General features: G+C 50.5%; 1 protein-coding gene across 3 annotated transcripts in view; it reads left to right on the top strand.

Moving 5' to 3' along the window:
- Positions 1–1,387: 1,387 nt before the first annotated feature.
- The window catches only part of LBH (LBH regulator of WNT signaling pathway), a 37,941-nt gene continuing 18,933 nt past the window's right edge, over positions 1,388–20,395 (top strand). The window contains exons 1-5 of one of the 3 annotated variants that reach the window (XM_070572935.1): positions 1,388–1,716; positions 6,968–7,068; positions 8,559–8,669; positions 9,395–9,471; positions 16,553–16,655. In XM_070572935.1, the coding sequence (XP_070429036.1) occupies positions 16,578–16,655 (78 nt within the window). In that variant the 5' untranslated portion in view covers positions 1,388–1,716; positions 6,968–7,068; positions 8,559–8,669; positions 9,395–9,471; positions 16,553–16,577. Of the gene's footprint in view, positions 1,717–6,967; positions 7,069–8,558; positions 8,670–9,394; positions 9,472–13,295; positions 13,957–16,552; positions 16,656–20,395 lie in introns of those variants that run through there. The other 2 variants (XM_070572936.1, XM_070572934.1) reach the window with 2 other exon arrangements.

Here is a 20,395-nt window from a genome sequence, read left to right as displayed (position 1 = left end):
TGAACCCCAGGCCGCCAAAGCGGAATGTGTGAACTTAACTGCTGCGCCACCAGGTCGGCTCCTAATATTTACTTTCTTTGAAGTAAAAAGACCTGAAGCAAATAAGATAATATGGTAGTATTTGCTAAAGCTGATGTAGCCATCATTAATGCTGCCCACCAAGTATGTCTGGCTCTCTGCCTTCCAGGCACATGGTAGGATTGCATTTCCCATTCATTTGAAGTTAGGGGTGGCCTAGAGACTTTGGCCAATGAATTGGAGTGGAGTGACTTATATTTCTGGCCTCATGAGCCAGTGCCCAAAACTTCGGCCAACATGGCAGCCGAAGACAAAGCTTCTCTCCTCCCCAGTCCCTAAGCAGACATGATATCCTTAGGCAACCCGTGGTGGACGGGTGGATAAGTGAGAACTGAACCTTTGTTGCCTTCAGCCATTGGGATTTGGGGATGTTTGTTACCACAGCACAACCAAATCTGTCCTGAATGATACAGCTAAGAAGTGGGTCCACAGGGGTTCACTGTATTAGTCTCCGATTTTATCTACATGTTGAAGTGTTACAAATACATTTTGTAAACAGTTTTTAAATTGGACTGGATTAATCATATTTCTCGATTCATGGCACATTATCTTTACTGGTCTGTATAAGGCCCCTCCTTTTACTAGCTCCTGTTTTCTTAGTAAGTACTTCGGACTTGGGATGGAAATGAGGAACTGCAGGAGGTCTTGATGAGGGGAATGAATGACGGGCTTGCACTCCCAGCGTGAGTCCAGATTTCCTCCAGTGCTGTCTGCAAGCCTGCAGCATTGCTCATCAGCTTGTGAGAGTCAGAAACCCAATTAGAAAATCTTAGCTCTTCTCCAGAGAAATGTAAATAAGAATTGTAATGAACGCAATGGCCCCAAGTGTTGCTGACTCCTTGTGTGGGTTTTAGAAAATCATTTCACTATTTGTTCTCAATTCTCTGATGTGTCTGAAAGTGGCAGATTTGCCCCCAGAGAATCCCTTTCCTTCCCGCTTGCAGCCAGCGGCAGCTGCCCTCCATCCCGCCAACCAGCAACTGTTTCCCCAGATGCAGGTCTTCTCTAAGAGAAACGCTAAGAAAACTTCTGCATCTCTTTGCTTTCCAGGTTCCTTTTCAGGGCTGCCTGCAAAACCCTCAGGGAGTAAAAGCCCCAGAAAGAGGTGGGGGGAGGGGCAGAGTGCAGGGAGAAGGAAGAGAAACTCATGTTCTTGGCCAGTTCTGTTCCGTACTGTGCAGCGAAACACAAGCAGTGCCTGGAAGTCACTGTGAAATGCGATGCCTTTGAGAAGTTCCGTGGAAAGAATGACAGCATGACCAACCACTCCCCCACCCCACCTTTTTTCCAGTGGGAGTGAGAAATAAATAGACTGACACATTTTCCAGTCAGGGAGCAATTCTGGAGAGCAAGTTTACCTTGGCACAGGAGCTCAGGTGGGGCTGTGAGAAACCTTATCTGTGCTTGCCCGGTAAACAAGGAGCCCTCCATCTCCCCAGAGCCTTGGCCACCCAGCAGGTGACCACAGGAGGCAGGTGAGCTGGGAGAGCGGCAGGCTGGCCAGAGCCATCACAGAGCTCAACTGGCCCGGGAGCAGGCTGTGTTAGGTAAATGTTGCCTGGATTTGGTTGACAGACTCATTTACTGATTGTCTGTTGGTTGCCAAGAGAAATGCCATCAAATTCACCAGATGCAAAGGTAAGATTGATGTCCCTTAATTTGATGATTCTCAAACAGTAATGTGCATATGATCACTTGGGGATCTCCTTAAGTAACTTCTGATTCAGCAGGTTGGGGCAGGGCTGAAAAATTGCATTTCTGCAGAGCTGCAGGGTGATGTCGACGGTGCTTGTCTATGGACCACACTGCGAGCAAGCGAAATCTTAATGTTCAGATGACTGCGTGCATTTTACACAGTGGAAATAGTTACCATTTAAGGAGCTTGGTATGACTCTCTGACAGCTGCGGTACCAGGTGTTTTCTGTTCTCTTGCTCTCTTACTCTTTACGGCAGTTCTGCAAGGTAGGTGATTATCCTCGTCCCCTCCTTGGCATGCAAGGAAATTGATGCTAAGAAAGGCTAATTTGTGCTATATATGTATCATTTCCAAGAGATTTCATTACTACCTTCCCCCTCCTTCCCAGTGATCTGAAATAACCCAAAGACAAAGGACAATAAACTCCCCGTGCTGGGGCTGGGCGTTGTCTGCTTGTGGCTATTGGCCCTCTCAACGCTCGAGAATGAGTAATTCCTTTTCTACAGAATCATCAGGGCCAAGCACAGCAATTCAGGAATCCTGGAATCAATGTTTGGCCTAGTAAGCCCTGGCCTCAGTAGAGACTGTTGCTCAGAAAGGTGGACAAGTCTAGTTTTCAGATCCCTCTGGTGCTGATGTGTTCACTCCTATGACATGCCGTTTGAGATTCTTCATACCAGGAGCAGATGCTTTGATGTGTCAGCTTGGAAAGAATGTCTCTTAAGGGCCATTCAGGACCATAAAAAAAAAAAAAAGGGCCCCACCTTGTGGAAACACCAAAGAGAAGGCAATTATAACCAGATAGACCCACCTGGAGATATTTAAATACCTCGAAGAACCATGGTGTGCTCTTGCAAAACCCAGACAGCTTCCAGGTATGAACTTGCATCATGTCTAGATCCTAAGGAGCAAGGCAGCCGGCTGGCTGGTCCTGGCCACGCGCTACACAAGGCAAAGTGGGGACAATGTGAGACTCACCCTCCAGACCCTCCAAGACCTGAATTTTGGTGACCACTCAACAAGACGGGTGGCTCCAGGACTCCATTAGCATTTGAACCTCATCCATGGCGGCTCTGTGATGTGACCATGATTTGAAACACAGGGTGGGGAAGGCCAGGTTCGAGCCCTCCTGGAGGTTCATTTCAACTCCATCCCTGGGAAGTTGCTACACAGAAGGAAAGACTCAGAGTGGCAAGCCCCGAAACAAATTGAAGGACTCCAAAGAAGTCATATTTACTATTGTTGTTTACATATTACACCATTCTAGAAAGCATTTGAGGGATTTTACAGAAACCATATAAAATAGAACAAAATTAAAAAAAAAAATAGGAAGAGAGAAAATCGGGGGAAGGGAAAATAAAAGGTAACAAAGGATAAAGCCTGATGTGGTCAATACCTTGTCAAACACTCTAAGGTCCTGTGCTCTTGGACTAAGGCATCTTCAGATCAAGCTCTGACTTCCTAACCTAAAAAGCAAAAGTGCAAGAAAAGCATGTACAGCATTCGCTGCACCCATGAATAAGAAACGAAGCAGTTGCTTCAGGGAAGGATATCTATTCCTGACACTGGGGCTCCCCATGGGGCCTCATAAGAGAGCATCAGAAGACACAGTAGAATGTTATAAGAGTGTCCTCAATACCAGCTCTATGAGAAGCCCCACAGGGGGTTTCACAGGGACGTTTCCTATAACAAACACCCCCAATGCAGGCTGATGGCCATGCCAATGCCCAGCCCATTGAAAGCCATTATGAAAGACTCTAGAAAGACCTTTCCTGAGCTGGCTTAATCCCAGGATAAAAGTCCGAGGCAAGGAACTGCTTTGGCAATCTGATGGGCCAATTTCTAAGGCCCCCCTGAGCCCCACCTCTCTGAGATCTGAATTCAGTCTGCTCCCCAGGTCTTCACTCAGTGCTTTGGTGAGTGAGTCCCTAGTGTTCCCAGCAAACCTGCAAACATTGAAGGGCAAGACAGGGGGCATCCATGGGCTGGGAGCAATGGTCTTCCTGCCACGACCTGCTGGGCACAGAGCAGGCGTAGGCCAAGGAGCCAGAGGACGAAGGGCTGGTCCTGAGTTCACCATTCACCAATGGTCAGAACTGAGGAAAGGCAGCTCTTCTTTCTGGGCCTTAGTTCTGTCACCTACAAAATGGAAAAGATGGACAAGCATCTAATCTGTGCCCTCCCTAAGGATTCTCCCAGCTGTAGTCCTCTGCAATGCGTGACAAACTGAAAAGGCGATAAAGCAGGGCTGTAGGCTTTGGAATCTATCGTAGAAAAGGAAATGTACCACCAAGATCCCCTTTCAGGGGAGAACTTGCTGCCCAGCTGTGGTGAGGGGGTCAGCTGACTGCCTCCAGCTGTCAGCTCCTTCAAGATCGGCCTCAGCCAAAGAGAGCCACCTCTCCCAAGACAGACCCTTCTCCAGGATAAGACAGCCCACGCTGCAGACTAAGCGAGGCAGGGGAACAACGGACCAGGCTTTTGTCCCAATCAGGACACTCTTACTGGTAATATTAGCTCCAAAGCTCCCATGGGATTGCCTGAGATTTACTGAGCCTGAACTTCAGTTAGACTTCTTCATCTGCCCAGGCTGCTTCTTCCCCCTTCCTTTCATCAGTGTTGGTCCCAAACCCTGTCTCTGCATCTGCCTCTGAAGAACCCATTTGCAACAGGGTCGAAGCACCCAAGGCACAGAGACTTGCCAGGCATGTGACCTTCAGAACAGAAGCCTTAGCCACCATGGACCCAGGAGCATAAGAAACAATGAGCACGGATGGTATGACAACGCTTGTAGCCGCAGCTGTAACTCAACAAGCAGTCATTACATGGAAACCCCACTAATGTAAAATGGACATGACCCTCTTCTCCCCAGACCAGCCCATTACAGACTGTGCTTTTCCAGTGGATGGTGCCAGTTTTCTAGTCGCCCAAGCTCAAGAACTCCAAGCCTATTCCAATTCCCTCTCCCTTTTGCTCCCACATCCGAACAATTACTGAGTTCTGAAGGCTCCATCTTTGCATTGACTCTCACCACCATCTGCACCTCCCACGGCACTGCTTCCTCCTGGGCTATCACAGCAGCCCCCTCTGACCTCCCTTTCTCCAGTGTAACCCCTCCTTTCTTACTGTCAGATCCCCGTGTGGGCTCCTATCACGGCGAGGCCCCCCACTGCTGTTCCCCATCATTGCTCTATAGAAGGAAGAGAAGGCTAGATATATTGGAGTCACACCAGGCCCTCACACCTGTTTCCCCTGAAGTGCTGGGAGGTGTTTGTTGCTGCTTGTGACAAATACCCAAACACAAACAAAGGTTGTAAAACAATGTGAACTGGATGAGAAGTTTCTTTTTCTATTTGGATTGATGTCAGCCTTATTTCCCTACCTTAGACCCAGAAAACAGAGCACTTGTTCAACTGCCGAGATGCCCCTGGCACGTAAGTGTATGTGCCTGTGTGGACATGTGGAGGTCCTGAGAACAATAGAAGAGCTGGGTGACTTGCCGGCACTCAATAGCAGGGTATTTCTTAATGTTGCTTGTTGAACAAATAGCTTTAAGATGCCTGTGTCCCCATGTGCAGAAGGGTGGGCTGTGAAGGTGGGAGACCGTGTGCCTGCCAGTGAGGGCCAGTGTGACCTCCTTAGACTGTCATATGTGTGCAGCAGCTCACAGAACTGTGTGCTTCCAGCCAAGATGGGCAAGTGTGAGACCCAGTGTGAATATGCCAAGAAATGTGCTGGAAAGAGGGAGAGATGGGATATCAACCATTAGATTTGGCATCTATCTGTTCAAGAGAACTGGCTTGGTCTCTCTTTCTCAGAACCAAGAAAGACTTGCTGTCCTTGCTATGTTTTCTTGTTAACCAGCAACAAAATGAAGTAATTGAAGTGGGTTTCACTTTCCCTTCTTCTTACTGCTCATCTCCAAGCAGATCCACTGGAGGATGATCTAGCACTGCACCTTTCTGCTGAGGCAGCCCAGGGCTTGCCACTATTGCATCTTACTGTCCAGGAGCCGAGGGCGGGGAAGATCAGGCCCATTTTACAGATGAGTAAACGGAGGCCAGACAAGTGAAGAGGACTGTTCATTCTCCTGTTAAGAATGTCAGACAACATTAGATCTGGTGTGTGATTCATCAATCTTTACCTTTTCTTCTTTTTAAGTGGAAAAATTAGTAAGCACTGTGGAAGATTAGGGTCTTGTCGATGAAGGCAATAAAATGAGAATAACCCTGGAGAGTCTGTGGGAAGGGAACCCTCTCTAGGGTGGACCTGGAAGCAAAGTGAGTCAAGGCTTTTGTTGGTGCACTCTCCAAGCGCTTGGCAATTACAAAGAGCAGGTGGCTAGGACTGGGGAATGGCCCCCAACCTCCAGAAGGACTCAAACACCTGTAATGCTCTAGTTTTTTCAATAGTACCATCAGGGGCATCAAAGAATGAAGTTGGAAAATGGCCTTGAGAATCTCCTTCCAGCTTTCTGGTTTTCCTTTCCTAAGAGGAGGCCTGGATGAAGAGGAACAAGACAGCCAGGTGCCTGCTCAGAGGGCAGTGGGGGAGAGCAAGACCAGGTTCCTGCTGCAGCGCAGGCTCCAGAAGCCAGGGCAGGAGGTGTGGGCGGCCAGTGTCCTGCTGCCATCAGTAGCTGGCAAGGCTCCTGCCCGAGCCCCAGATGTGCCCCTCCATCTGCTCACTAGGCTTAGAAAGCCTCTGTGGAAGCCTCTGCTGCCCCGAGGGCCCCATTAAGCCTGTGAAAAGGCATTTGGCCTGTCTCACCATTGTGACCTGTCATCGGCTTTGCAGGACTGCAGGACTTCTGCAGTGAGGTCAGGGCCACCTTTCCTGGTGCACACCTGGGTGGCTCTGCCTGGCCTGGGCCTGGGCAAGGGTGCTGAGTGCCTAGGGCCCACTCGGAAGAGTCCCCTTCGGCCTGAAGCTCTGTCTCTTCTTAGTAAACAGGGAGGAAGAAAAGGGTTTGCCAGACCTTTCTTACGCCCCTCCCATTGATCACTGGAGGTAATCCACTAAGTGCTGTTGTCAGATTAGAGCTGGAATCATGGATTCCAATCAGATCTCTCCAGAAGGGCTGTGACTGACACGGAAAGCCATTTTATATGTGTGCCTGTTGGTTGCAGCCACCTAGCCCTTCTGAGGGGTTCAGTTCTTTCTCTGCCTTACCATGGTGCGGTTTCCCCTCAGACTGCTACCATCCACCATCGTGAGCCTTTGAGACCACAAAGATCTTCTCTCTCACCCACTTACCCTGCCTGAAGTGCCACTCTGAGATGGAGGCCCTCGAGGTATTGCAAGCATGTCATTCTCACAATAGTGTGAATTTGTTCGTCAGATCAAGTTCGCTTGCCTGGCAGCTGCCTGGGATTAGCAAGCTGAAGGATGAACATTTCAATGGAAAAGAAATGGATAGTTTTGGAGCTTGGGAGGCTGTTATGAAGGGAGCATCAGGTTTCTTGAGCTCAATGGGCACCTGGGGCAGGTCAAAGAGAGGTGTGAAACAAGAGGGAATGGAAAGGGGAAGTCTCAGAAGACACATTTCACATAAGCTCAATTTGACCTACTTAACACTTCTGCTTCGGCCTCACCTAACTGGAGGAGAAATGCTGATATTAGCTCAGATTCTGTAGAGGTGGGGAAAACTGGACTGCTATGGCTCGTAGAACTAACAGACATTTTTCCTGCTAGAAATTCTGTGCACAGTCCCTTCTGCAGAGCACAGGGTCCTTTACTAACAAGAAGTATTCATTTAGCATGCGGACTTGGAGTCGTGGGGGTCTCTGGTGCCCTCTCCCAAGATCTAGATTCTTCTGCTCCCTCCTAGTTCCCAGCATACCCCTGGCACTTTCTCCCTCCTGGGCCTTTGCTTATGCTGTTCTTGTTGCTAGGATTGACCTCTGGCTTCTACCTATCCTTTGAGGTCAGCTCAATGGCATTCTTTCTCCTTAGCTTCTTCTGGTACCAATCATTCATTCATTCATTCATTCAACAAATGTTTCTTGAGTGCCAGAAGGAGTGCTTGTGTTCCAGGCACTCATCCAGGTGGTGGAGACACAGGAGCAAACAAAACAGATTCAATCCTACCCTTCTAGAGCTCATATCCTGGTGGACAGTGCCCCTCTCTCCAAGGCAAGAGTAATCATACCACCCCCATCGTCACATGTCTCTGCTACAGCAGTTATCATATGGCCTTTGGGGGGCTGGCGTCCGGTCCTCCCAGTCTCCCAGTGACAGACACCATGCCAAGCCCCAAAGGCAGCCCTTAATTTCTTTTTAGAAGGAACTCAGGGGGAACAAATCTGGCAGGAAGGGCGGAGGCTGGGCGTCTTATATGCAAACTGCACTGGCATAGCTTGTGGGCTGTTTTTACTCGGCTTTGTGATTATTTAGGGGACCACTAAAGCAATTTAGGGAATTTGCCTTAAAGCTGTGTTGGCCTGGCAGACACACTGTTATCACTTAGAGGGTGTGTTTATTTGGGATGGTTTTGGGGCGATGGGAATGGGAGAGAACTGAAGTTCTCCTAAAGTGATTCCTTGGAACCACCACCATCTGGCACATAGTAGGTGCTAAATGCCTGTTGGTAGAATTGTTGTGCAAAGGGCAGGAAGGTATAATATGGGCCCAGCTATCTGATCCCAAGGCTGGGCACCATGTGGGTGTGAAGTACACCAGGGACTCCAGTGAGCTGGTGTTAGCTCAGGTTACAGAGTTGGCAGCTGGTTCAGAAGGAGCTGCTCCCCGCGGTACATAATTCACTGCTTGCTCCTCCAAGCAGGAGCCGTGGGTGTGAAAGCCACAGGGACGCAGCTGCCCCTGGAGGAAGCTAGCCGACATCCTGTGGATTTGAAAAGAAAACTGAAAGTGCTTTTCTTCACGAGAAACTATTGTAAGTGTTTTCCTCTTTTTTCAAAACCTGACAGGTACCTCAGAGTGTTTCTGGTCCAGAGTTGTGGGTGAAATAGGGGGAGGGAGTGGTATGAAGGAAATTTGGATTGCTCTATACTCCGTGCCCTTTGTCTGACTCAGGCAAGGTATCAGCCTGCCGGAGCCCACCCCGAGGAGCGATCTGCAATAGGATGTGTGTCCTAGTGACAGTAACCTCTTTTCTGGCTGTTAAAGTGCATTCCTGTGTAGATGTGGAAAGAGAGAAAGCACACGAGAGCCAGAGCCAGGACAGGAATGTGACTATTTCCTTAATTGGACACGAGAGCCTTGAACTGGTTCCAGTTTTAGTGTTTTCTTTTAAGAGCCTGGACCTTAAAGATTCCATAGAGTTTTTTCTCTGAAAATTCTCTTTGGTTCAAAGGCCCCTGGATAGAAATAAAAAAAAAGCCAGGGCTGGATCTCTTTGATATTTGGGAAGGCAAGAGTTCATGGGCTGCCAGATCCCAGGCTTCTTTTAGGGGTGAGAAGTTTCTGAGCAGAAAGAGCAGGCGCCTCCTGGGATGGTGCATGGCAAGGGTATCCATGGGCTTTGTTTTGGGCTGCAGAGCCCAGAGGATAGGACACAAAGCACTTTCCTCTTGAGCATTTATAGAAGCAATTTCTCTCGGCCTTGTTAGCACCCTGAGAGCTAAAAAGAGATGTCTATTGCCTGCTTTATTGCTTTAGGAGTCTGACACACAGAGATCATGCAACTTACCTGAGGACTTACAGCAAAATCAGTCAAAGGCAGAAGATTTCGTCTGGTGAGTTTGGGTTGCTTCGTATTGTGGGCTGCTAATTCCCCAATGGCCAGCGTGGGAAAGCATGCCCACACTCTCAGGCCTCGCTCGCTCATCATGTGCCCAGAACCCAGCTGAACACTTGCTGGGAAGCACCAAAGACTGGAGGAACTCCTGGGGTGTGAGGGAAGATGCTGGGACACTGGGACCATAGCCGTGCCCACCAGGCAAAGCTTCATTACCTGCCTCTAATGTCTGCTCCCCAAAAGCTGGAAACTTCAGTCAAGGGCTTCAGGGGAAATTGGGGCAGTCTGTGGCTGAAATGAGTGAAAAACTGAAGCAGATGCAATCAACTCTGCTGAAACCCCTCTTTTCCCCCAGATACCTTAAAAACAAGCCATGCATCTGCTCAGTGCTTTCCAACTTACCAAGTGTTTTCATAACATTATCTCATTTCATCCTCACATCAACCCACACACATTCTTGCCTTTCAGATTTCTTATGTACTCAAATGAGTTTCACCGAAAAATTGGCTAGAAACTCCCTTTCTCTTACTCAATCTTTTTTTCAACCCCAACCCTTGGAGTGATGTCTTTAAGAAGCTCTCAGATTCCCAGGGTGGGAAATGTATGTATTCTGCCAGCCCTGCCCCACTGGGTAGACACCAGTCATCCTGGTCTTTGCTACTGGAACCAACGCTTTTGAATTCAGTTTATAGTTTAGCTGTTAAAACAAACGAATAAAACCACGGAGGCCAGAATACGTATGGTACAGTGGAGGAAACACAGGCTTTAGAACCAACAACCCCCAGAATTGAATTTAAGTTCAGCCATTTGAGAGCCAGGTGGTCATGCCAAGTTACTTAACCTCTCTGAGCCTCTCTTTCTGCATCTGCAAAATGGGGCAATAGTGCTTATGTTTTAAAGTTGTTGGGAGGCATAAACGTGCTAACAGAAATGAGTGTACCTTAGCAAACAGCTACTTTGTGAAGTCCCTTATAGCTAACCAAAGGACCAGCTTCACCACTACTAGGCAAATTGGGAGATCAAGTGTGGGAATATGTTGCTAAATGAATTAGGATGGAGACTTTTTTTCACTCGATGAAGAGTGAGCCTCGTATCCTGCATACATGGCACTGTGGTGCTGGAGGTAGCTCTAATAAGATAGAAAGCTCAGTACCTTTATTCTGTTTTTAATTCTTAGTTTAGGTGAGGGAGAGAAGGAGCTGGGAAACTGGATTTATGTAATGTTGGAAAGCATGGCAGTTCTGGTTACACCTGGAAATTCTATTGAAGCAGAATTGCAATTCAACCCTTTAGTCCTGGGGACAAAGGTGGGAGAAGGGAGGGGTGCAGAGGGCTATTTAGTTTACTGATCAGCACACAGTAAATACTCAATAAATGCTGGTGGTGGACTGGGGGGGATTTGACAGTCCAGATGGTGTGTTTGACTTCTGCTGCTGACTTCTTGGCAAGTTCATTGCAAGGCGTAGGGTTGTAGAGGAAAGAACATTTGACCATCAGTCTGAAGCCCTGCGTTTAGGTTCCATCTTCACCACTTAATAGCCTGGCGACCTTGGACAGGCCATTTAATCTGTTAGATGTCTTCTCACCTGTAAAATGAGGAGACTGGATTCGGTGATTTGGAAGGTCTCTTTCAGCTCTAAGGTTCTGGGGCCCAATGTAACTTCATTTGCATGTGTTTCTGTTTCTTCATTTACTCAAAGGCAGTAGGGATAGAAACGTACCTCATAGGATATTGGGAAGAAACGGTTAGTCTGCACGTTCAAGTACATTGTGTCTTGAGAGATATGAAGGGAATGCTGTGACCCAGCGCAATGCAGCAGAGTAGGGCAAGTCCCCTCGTTTATTTCAGCCTCCGTTAGCATTTTTGTAAACTGGGGACTGTAAATCGTGCTATGTTAATCTTATTACATTCTTTTGAAAGCCAAGATCGTGAAAATGTTTTGAAAAACATGCAAGATACTATATAAAGTATTACGATTGAGAAATGACATATTTGTTATAGTTGTATCAAAGTTAAGCCCCTTGTCTCCCATATTTTCAAATGAATGAATGTGTCACCGTGGTTCCAGAGGGGAAACAGAAAGTGTAGATTTGGGGTCACAACCCAAAGCTTACTTTCCACTCCAACTTACTCCAAATGTTCTCCAGTGTAGGAAATTTTACCGGAGGCCAGCTATCTGCTGGCAAGGGCCTTACTTCCCCTCCTCTTCTCCAAAATGAGGCCATTTTGACACAAGGTGTGTGTGGGGGTGGGGCGTGGGGGATAGCTTTCTGAGTTTTGAAAGTTTCACAAAGCAATAATCACAAATATGCAACGGGGGTGTTGGTATGCAAAAGCGGTGAGACAGTTTTTTATCCCAGGTCTTGCCAGGGATTGCTCCTGGGGAGAGATGGCAGAAGGCGTCAGTCCTGCCGGCCCAGGGCCTAGCTCAGGCACTCTCCTCTAAGTGCCCCAGGAAGGCCAGCCTGGAAGCCAGCTCTCCAAGCATTGGCTTCTCCTTTGGCTTCGTAGATGACAACGCTCAGATTTTCAGCAGCTTCCCTACCCTAGGCACAACAGCCCCTCCTGTTAGCAGTAAACCCACACCTGGAGCATCCCCTTAGCACCTGTCCACAGAAGACTTGCATCCCCCTCCATCAGGACACTACCTCTAGAAAAGCAGAATGGAGATGGTACTTGGCAGCACAAAGCAATTTCTGATTTATCCTGTGGGCTGGGGGTAGGGAGAAGCTCCGGAATTTCTCTGGTTGGAGGGAGCAACTAAGGGGCTTTTCTTGAAGCTGCGTTTTCACAGGAAGTACACTGTTTTTACTCAGCTTGTATATATGAATGACTAAAAATACCAAAGTTGTTTTTTAAATTTAATCATTCTTATCAATTCTTAGCGATTACTTTTATTTGCCTTGGCTTGTGGGGCTGATGAAAATTATGAGGGCCTCCACACGGTCCTGCCACTGTTAAATCCTCACCATGAATCCTGTCATCCTTTACCTGAGATAAGTTTATTCGTTTCCACTTTTAAGCGCAAAGACATGGATTCAATACATTCACTACCTTTCAAAGACCTGACAGATTTCAAAGCACATTTAACTTTGCCTTCTTTTTGACCCCCCTCGCTTCCCCCCAATTCCTCCGTCCTCAATACACTCATAAGTCAGGGTTATAAAGCCGTTTTACAGGAGTTTGAAGTTGAGGTGTGAAGCAACTTGCTCCAGCCACAGAGGGGCACACTCCCATCCCGGCTCTGGGGGCTGCGCAGCCTGACCGCCTGGACGGACCCCAGGAGATTCAATTCCAGGGCAGTGTGGGAGGGGTCCGGCTGAAGCTCTTTGTTTCTCCTGCTTCGAGCAGATCCGGGAGCCAAGGCTGGTGAGCTGTGCTTGCGCGGCGCCCATCCGCGTCCCTTGCCCCGCACCGCCGGCGGGATGACTATGTGTCCAATGGAAAGATCCTACGACGACACAACATCCTTTCTCACACAAATAAAACCCTCCACGGTTCTCAGTGCTGCAAACCAGCCCCTTGTAAACTAATGCTACCCCCGCAGGCACTCGGTCCCGCAGCTCCGCGTCCCCTCTTATCTTTCCACTGCCTCTGTTTTAGCTGTGCTCTCATTTCCACGCAGCTTGCGTGAGATAGAAGAGACGCACCTCCCGCGCAGCGATCGAGGTGCTGCGGCCAAGGATGCCAGGAAGAGGTCTAGTTTGGGGGATGAACGCTGAAGAGGGGTCTCCCAGGTATGGGCTGGGGACAGTGAGTGGGTGCAAACGAGGGCGCTGGTCGACTGATGGCGCCCTCCCCTGGCTCTGCGCGGTCGCCGAGCGGTCACGTCCGGAGCCGGCCCCAGCGCCCTCCTCACGCCACAGTCCTCTGTCCCCGAGTTCCCCAGGGTGTGTGCAGGAAGGGGGTCGCCGACGCGGGCGGGCTTGTGAGCGCGAAGCGGCGTTGACATTGAACTCCAGCCCGGGTGCGTGCAAGTGTGTGCGCGCGCGTGTCCACGCGCGTGTGTGCGTGTGTGAGTCGTGGGGAGGAGGCCGGGCTGGAAGCTGCAGCAAACCACGGCCCACGGGGAGCAGAGCCGAGCGCGCCCCCGAGCCGCCGCCCGCAGGAGCAGCAAGCGCTGAAGCCATTCATGATTTTGGTGACGTTATTCCAGGAGTGGGCGAGGGAGGGCGGGGCCTCCTGGGGCCGAGCCCCGCCCCCGCCCCTATAAATACGGCTTCCCGGGCTCTTTGTGGGCCGCGAGCTCGGTGGAGAACCGAGAGCTCCGTCTTCACTGTCGACGCAGCTGGCAGTGGGGCTGTCTCCGGAAGGTGGACCGGCGAACGCCCAGTGCCCGCACTCGGCCGCCTGCGTCCCTGCCCGCCGCGCCTGTCTGCGCCCGTGACATCCTTACTCGGGACGCAGTGACCGTTTTTAAATCACAAGGGCGTGGGTCAGCCTCCCCTAGGACTTCATGTCTGTTTATTTCCCCATTCACTGGTGAGTATCCTGCGCCCCCGGCGGGCATCCGTCTCGCGGCCGTGGCCGCGGGCCTCGGACGCCGGCTCGTGCCGGCTCGGGTGCGAGGGCAGCTGGCGGCGCGGACGCTGGGCGCTAACTCGCCGCCCCAGCCCGTGCAAGAGACAACGTGAAGGTTGCAAAGGTGGGGGGTGGGGGGGTGCGGAGGTGGTGCTGAGAACATCCAGACAAAGGAAGTGAACTCGAAGACCTCACTTCAGTGACGGCTGGGACGGTGTGTATATGGTGGTGGTGGGGTCGGGGGAGAACCAGGGGTCACGCCTGAACCCCTCTAATAAAATCCCTTATGCGGAGGGCTGCAGGAGGCGCGCGCACCGCCTGGCGCAGGGGGCTCCTGCTCGCCCCGGGCCCCTCCCCTTTTTCTTTTTGTTTGCATGCAAGTCTCGGCGTCGAGGCCGGCGGCAGCAGGCTGAGCTGGTGCAGCGGTGGCGTTTGCAGAGCTCCGAGGGGTGGGGGAAAAACGCTCTCCCCACACGTAAACCAAGAGAAGCCACAGGCAGCAGCACAAGCACACGCTGCACCCTCTCGATCCTCTTTCTCTCGATAACCCCTAAAACCCGACGCGCTGTTGTGGGGACCCGGGCTAGAGAGGAGCCGTGTTCGCCTAGTTCGGCTGGAAGGAACCCGGGCCGGCCGAGCGGCAGAAGACCGGGGATCGGGACTAGAAGGGATGTGCCGCGGGCGCCTAGCTCGTTGCGGAGCGAGGCCCCCGGCCGCGGCGACTTGAGCGCCGGCTGCTGCTTCCTTCCTGCGCTGGGGAAGAGGAGGAGCGGCCGGGGGGCGAGCGCTGGCGGCCCCGGAGCGCGCTCTCAGGTGCAGGCGAGGAGGGTCCCGGCCCGCAGGCTGTAGCTCGGCGCGGTCCTGCTCAGCCCAGTCCTGCTCAGCCCGGGAATCAGAAAGTTCATCCTTCTGGCTTCAACTTTTCGGGTCCGCGCCACAGCCCGGAGCGAGGAGCGAGCGCCCCTACACCAGGCAAAGAACCTGGCGAGCGACCTGTGGGCGCTCTTCTGGTCCAATTCTTTGGGGGTCGGCGGCAGCCTTTCTATGACCTGGGAGGAAACTGCTTTTGGAGTCCGATCTCCTGACCCTGAACTTGCCCGGAAGTCGAGCATCTTCTCTTAGTCTCCCCTCCCCCATCCCAGCCTGGCTCTGCTTAGAGAGGAGACTGAACTCTCAAAGTAAAAATTCTCCGGTTCTTGAGGCTTGCGTACCCCTCTCCTTCCGGGCGCCCCTTCCTCCCCACCTCCGTGGTATGTGAGCAGCCATGTGGGTGAGACTTTGAAGGCTATTGGAAGCTTTGTGCCCCTGGCCACTCATAACTTGCCAAGGTGGATGTTAGGGCCCATCAGGGTTATTATCCCCTGAGAAATTAAGGTTTAGAATTATTTTATAGTTGACTAGCACTTCATGGTTTGCAATGTTTTGTTTCCCAGAGGTTAGCTCTTTAGTGTAACTATGAGATATGCGTTATTAGCATCCTGGTGCCAAACAGGGCACCTGTGGCTCAGAGAAATTATATGACTGGTTCAAGATCAAACAGCTCTTGAGTGTCAGAGCTTGGACCAGAACCTAGTGCTTCTGTTTCCAAATCCATTGCCATTTCTACCCTATATAGTAAACATAAAATGAAGAAGAGCTTGGTACCTCTGTTTCTTTAGATACAGTCCCTCTAAATCCTACCCCACTTTTTTTTTTAACCATGTTTAAAGGCATGATGGTGAAAATATCGGGTGTTGTGTAGCGAGGGCATTGACTTTGGTATGTGCTATTTGGCATTATGCATTCGGGACCCTGTATGTGCCCAAGGCTTGGGTGAGGATAATGGAACATTTGTATCCTGCTTACAGAGTACAAAGCACTTTCACATGTCAGCCCATGGTGGGCCAGCTTGGCCCCTCTGGAAATTTCCTTTGCAATCAGAGTCCAGGCATCCTTAAGGCTTTTAATCCAGGGATGTTTTTCAAGCTGTGAGCTTGCAGCTGCTGTGGCTGGGGCTAGAGAAAGGGCTTGGATGGCAGATGTGAAGCTTGCAGAAAGCCGACCCCTTGGGGCTTTAAGTGGGACATTTTGCAAGAAGGAACTCTAGAGAGACAAAGAAAAATTTAGGACAGCAACATTATTGGACTTTGTTTCCCTGAGGTTGACCTGTTATTATTATGTAATAATAATACTATGTAGTACCTCTGGAGAAGGGTTGAATTGGTTTTAATATAGACAGACAGACTCAACTACCTACTGTTCTGTTTTTTCTGCTTCTGTCATTTAAAAGAAAATCCAGAGTGGCTCTGTGCCAGTGGAGACTAGTACAGGAGAGGAGGGGAGAGATTTGCCAGAGAGGTTTTCAGACAATGGGCTTTGTTGGTGGAGGTTGAGAGCCCTGATGCTCTGGGCTTGTAAGGCACTTCCTTGGGGTGTGAGCTTGTTTTTCTGAGAGTTCTGTTTTGAGCATCTCTCATCCTGCCTCCAGACAGCCCCCTGATCTAACAGCAGAATGCACCGAGAGTAGGAATGTGAAAGTGCCTATGTTTGTTGACTTTTGGTCTGGGTTTCTTGGCAGCCCTGACTATCTGAGATCAGCCGAGATGACTGAGGTGATGATGAACACCCCATCCATGGAGGAGATTGGCCTCAACCCCCGAAAGGATGGCCTTTCCTATCAGGTGAGTTCACTACTGGCTTCCTTCTGTCTCTTTAGAGCCTAGTGGCTTTTGCTGGGGCTGGAGGCAGACTTGGTTCTGCATCCCGGTGCTGCTTATAAGAGCTATGTGACCTTGGGAAAGTCCCCTAATGCCAGTAAGCCTCAGTTTCTTCATCTGTAAAATGGGGCATTGATAGTCCTTACCTCATAGAATTGTGGTGAAGATTCAACATGATGAGATAATGTGCATAAAGGATTTGCAGTCCCTGGGGCACAGTAAAGGCTCAGGAAACATGAGCCAATGTTATTAATTAGTCACCCTGGCTGCTGTGGACTCTCAGATTCATGGTAGCAAAGGGGGAAGTGATTCGTGCAGTCAGTTCAGACGAACCGTCCCTTCCCAGCTGTGCCTTGGGCAGTAGAAACATCACTATGAGGGGAGGCTTATGGAGAAGGCTGGTCTGGTGGAGGAGTAGCCGTGTCAAGTGCTGCTTTCTTAGGCTGATGGTTGACCAGCTGATTCCAAGAGAGCTAAGGTTCAAACTGCTGAGAGTTGAGGAGAACTTCCCCCAAAGGGAGGCTGCCTCAGGGAGGCCATTGCTGGAATTTAGCTTAGAGATCATCCTGTGCGGCACATCCAAAATACTTAAGGACTGAAAGAAGTGACCTAAGTAACACCTTCGGATTCTTCGCCTGGTGTTCTTTCTGCCAGGCCACTTTTCCACTGCTCCTGGACAGCCTCAGAGCACCTTCAGTTACCCTTGGGGCAGTGAAGTGTTTTAGATTTCCAAGGAGAGTTCCTAGGTTATTATGTGAAGGGGAGGAAGGAGTCTGTTTTTAAGGGAAGACCTTGGGGCTGGGGAAATTGTGTAGGGTGGCTGGCGCAGGGAAGATAAATGGGGGGTGCCATGGGCCTATTCAGCAAATACTAACCGAATGCCCGCCGTGGGCCACGCGCTTGGCGGATGTTCCTCATTTACTCTTGAGAAGAGCTCTGGGGGAATTTTGGTCGGTTCCACAGATGAGAAAACAGGCTCAGCCTGAGTGGGTCACTTGGGTCTCGAACTCTGGAGCCTTGTTCTTCTGATGTACCTGTGTCTGTACCTTCGGTTGGCTCTTGGCTAGAATCTTGACTTGCTCTGGCTAGTCATTCCTTAGAACCATTCCAGGGCATTTATTTGCTAAAGGAAGAAAGAGAGAGCCAGGTGGGTGCGATGGAGGGAGGGTGATCAAAGAGAGCCGAGATGAAAGCTAAGGCTGGGTAAGGTAACTTGGCAAGTGACAGCAGAGTCACCCTCAGACATGCTCGGGAGGTTTAAGAAGGCCCTTTTGTTTTGTGTCAACATGGTCAAGCCCCTTTTGCTGGCTGGAAATAAGTATTCAGGTAGCCTGAGGTGGTTTGGGGGGAGGGGAATACCCTCTCCTGGGTGGTTTTATACCCTCCACCCCACAGCACGTCTGAGAGAGACAATTGAAGGCCCACAGCCTGTGGGAGGTTAGACGTTTCCTGGCCCACCGGCTGGGCTGTTTTTGGATACCAGTTTCCAAGCCGCTGAATCAGACTGAACCTCTTTGTGGTTAAAGGTAAGACTTTCTTTCAGTTCTAGGTTTTAGATTTCCATCACAGAACATTTCCAAACACAGTCGTCGATACGTCTTCTGTGTGCTTTTTATATTCTCCTTTCGAACCAGTCCCAGGCTAAAAGGTCAGGTCCTACAGGGCAGTTTTCTCAACCCTTTGAGCCCTTCAGGCCATTCTGCTGGAACTGAGGGTTAGGGCACGTGACCTGGTGGAAGCAGCTGCACCGCTGGGTGAGGAAGGCTGAGTTGGGGCTGCCATGGCAGGAGGAAAATGAAATTGCCTCTGGGCTCCTGAGATGTCTCAGGAGCACCAGAGAAAAGGGCCCTCAACTCTTCCCTGTGGGTTGGGCTGCCGGCTAGTCCTCGCAGCCCCTCAGGAAATGTGTCCCTGCCACCTGGGATGGGGCTAGGCCCAGTTCCAAAATACCTGACCTGGAACTTCCAAGCACTGTCACAAGGCTTGAGAAAGGTCTTCTGGTTGCCTGATGAAGAAAAAGGGGAGAGGTTGTAATCTTTAACCAAGCAACATTTATTGGCCACTTGCTGTGTGCAACGTGCTATGCTGGGCGCTGCCCAGAGGATCCTGGGCTCATGTGGGAAACCAGCAGGCATGTACGTAACAACCAGAACGCAGGTAGTCTGGTGGAGCGAGGGGAAAGCTACCGTCTGTGCAGGTATGGGCTGCGACGAGAAGGCTTAGAAGAGAGGGGTCAGACTGGGACTGGTTCTTGAAAGAAAATTAGGACTTTGAGAGGGCACCTCTGTCTCTAATCTAATTTGTTTGCACCTTCAGACACCCCTTGGCTAGCCCCTGTTTATGCCAGGTGCAGGGCTCTGCAGTGAGCTGGTCTGACAATTGTCAGATGACATAGTCTCTGGGCCCACTCAAAGCTAGTGCTATCCAATTAAACACATTCCCACCAGAGCTCTGGGGATTGGCTGGGACTGCATTTGGCCAAGGCGGTCCACTGTGCGTGCTCAGGCTGGGCTCAGATCCGAGGGTGGGAGATCTCAGAGCTCTGTTCTTGGCATTCCTCCTGAGGGTAATAACAGTACATGGCTTTACAGAGACCTGCTTTTCCAAGGAACTGAAAAGTGGGAAGGAGACGTCAATCCCACTTGGCAGATGAAACAGAACCTCAGGCTTGTGATTTGACCTTGAAACAAGGTCATAAAATAAACAGGCACACTGGACTTTGTCAATCATTCCCCCTCCTTCTAGACCTACCCAAAATGAAGCTTTCTTGATTTCTCTGCCCCAGATGTGACCTCTTTCTTCTTTCAACACCTGTGGCTTTTTGGGCTTTGAGATTATGCTACCCTGGGCTTTGAGGAGATGGGTCCTGCCTGACTCCTCTCTGCCCAGGTCTCTGAGGGTAGGGGATGACTTCTTACCCTCTTCGTGCACATCAGCCATCACCCCTCCTGCACCCTCCCCGACTCCAGGTGCCCACTGGCTCAGGGCCTTCCCAGAGCAGCAGCTTAGTGGATGGTGGTCTCAGTGAAGTTGAGTTTCTTGACTCTAAAGCTCACCTCCTTCACTTCTGCTTTAGGATCTTTAAAGGGCCCCCTCAGGCTCACGCCTATCAAGGCTTCACATGATGCTTTTTCATCCCCTGAAAGATCCAGGTAGGCCTTACCTCTTGTGCTTAGGAAGTTAGTGCTGTGTTGTGGGCGTGTATAAAAATCGACAGGGCCGGTGCCTTGTTTTGTCTTAACATGCATTTAGAGAGTCAGTTCAATACATGAAATCCATGTCTGCACACTCACTTGGCAGGAATTATGACACTCGCTGGGTGGGTGAATAAATGGTTACTAGAAAGTCTGAGTGTGTTTCAGGCTGGCTGGGTTGGCTGTGGGTGGCAGCCAGCAAACCGGGCTGAGTGGGAGGGTCTCTATGAGGACCTTTATGTCCCTAGGGGCTGCAACTCCCTCCTCACACTGTGTTCGTGGGCCTCCTGTTCTCCAGCCCCTTGGGACAGAGATATCTGTCACCTAACACCTTCTTCCTTTCCCTAGTTCAAGGAAGCAAGTCAGTGGCTGCCATGCAGGGCCCTCCCTTGGCTCCAGGGCTCTAGAAGGTGGAGTTTTGGAATGCCTCTCTGAGTGCGTCTCCTTCCGTGCTGTGCCTGAATTGGCCTGGGCTCTATTTGGGGAAGGGTCCTGGGCATTTGCCTGTGG

The sequence above is a fragment of the Equus przewalskii genome, chromosome 14, assembly GCF_037783145.1.
Source record: "Equus przewalskii isolate Varuska chromosome 14, EquPr2, whole genome shotgun sequence".
Taxonomy (NCBI): Eukaryota; Metazoa; Chordata; class Mammalia; order Perissodactyla; family Equidae; genus Equus; species Equus przewalskii.
Note: the sequence above shows the minus strand (reverse complement) of the source record. Positions and strands in the feature narration are given on the sequence as shown.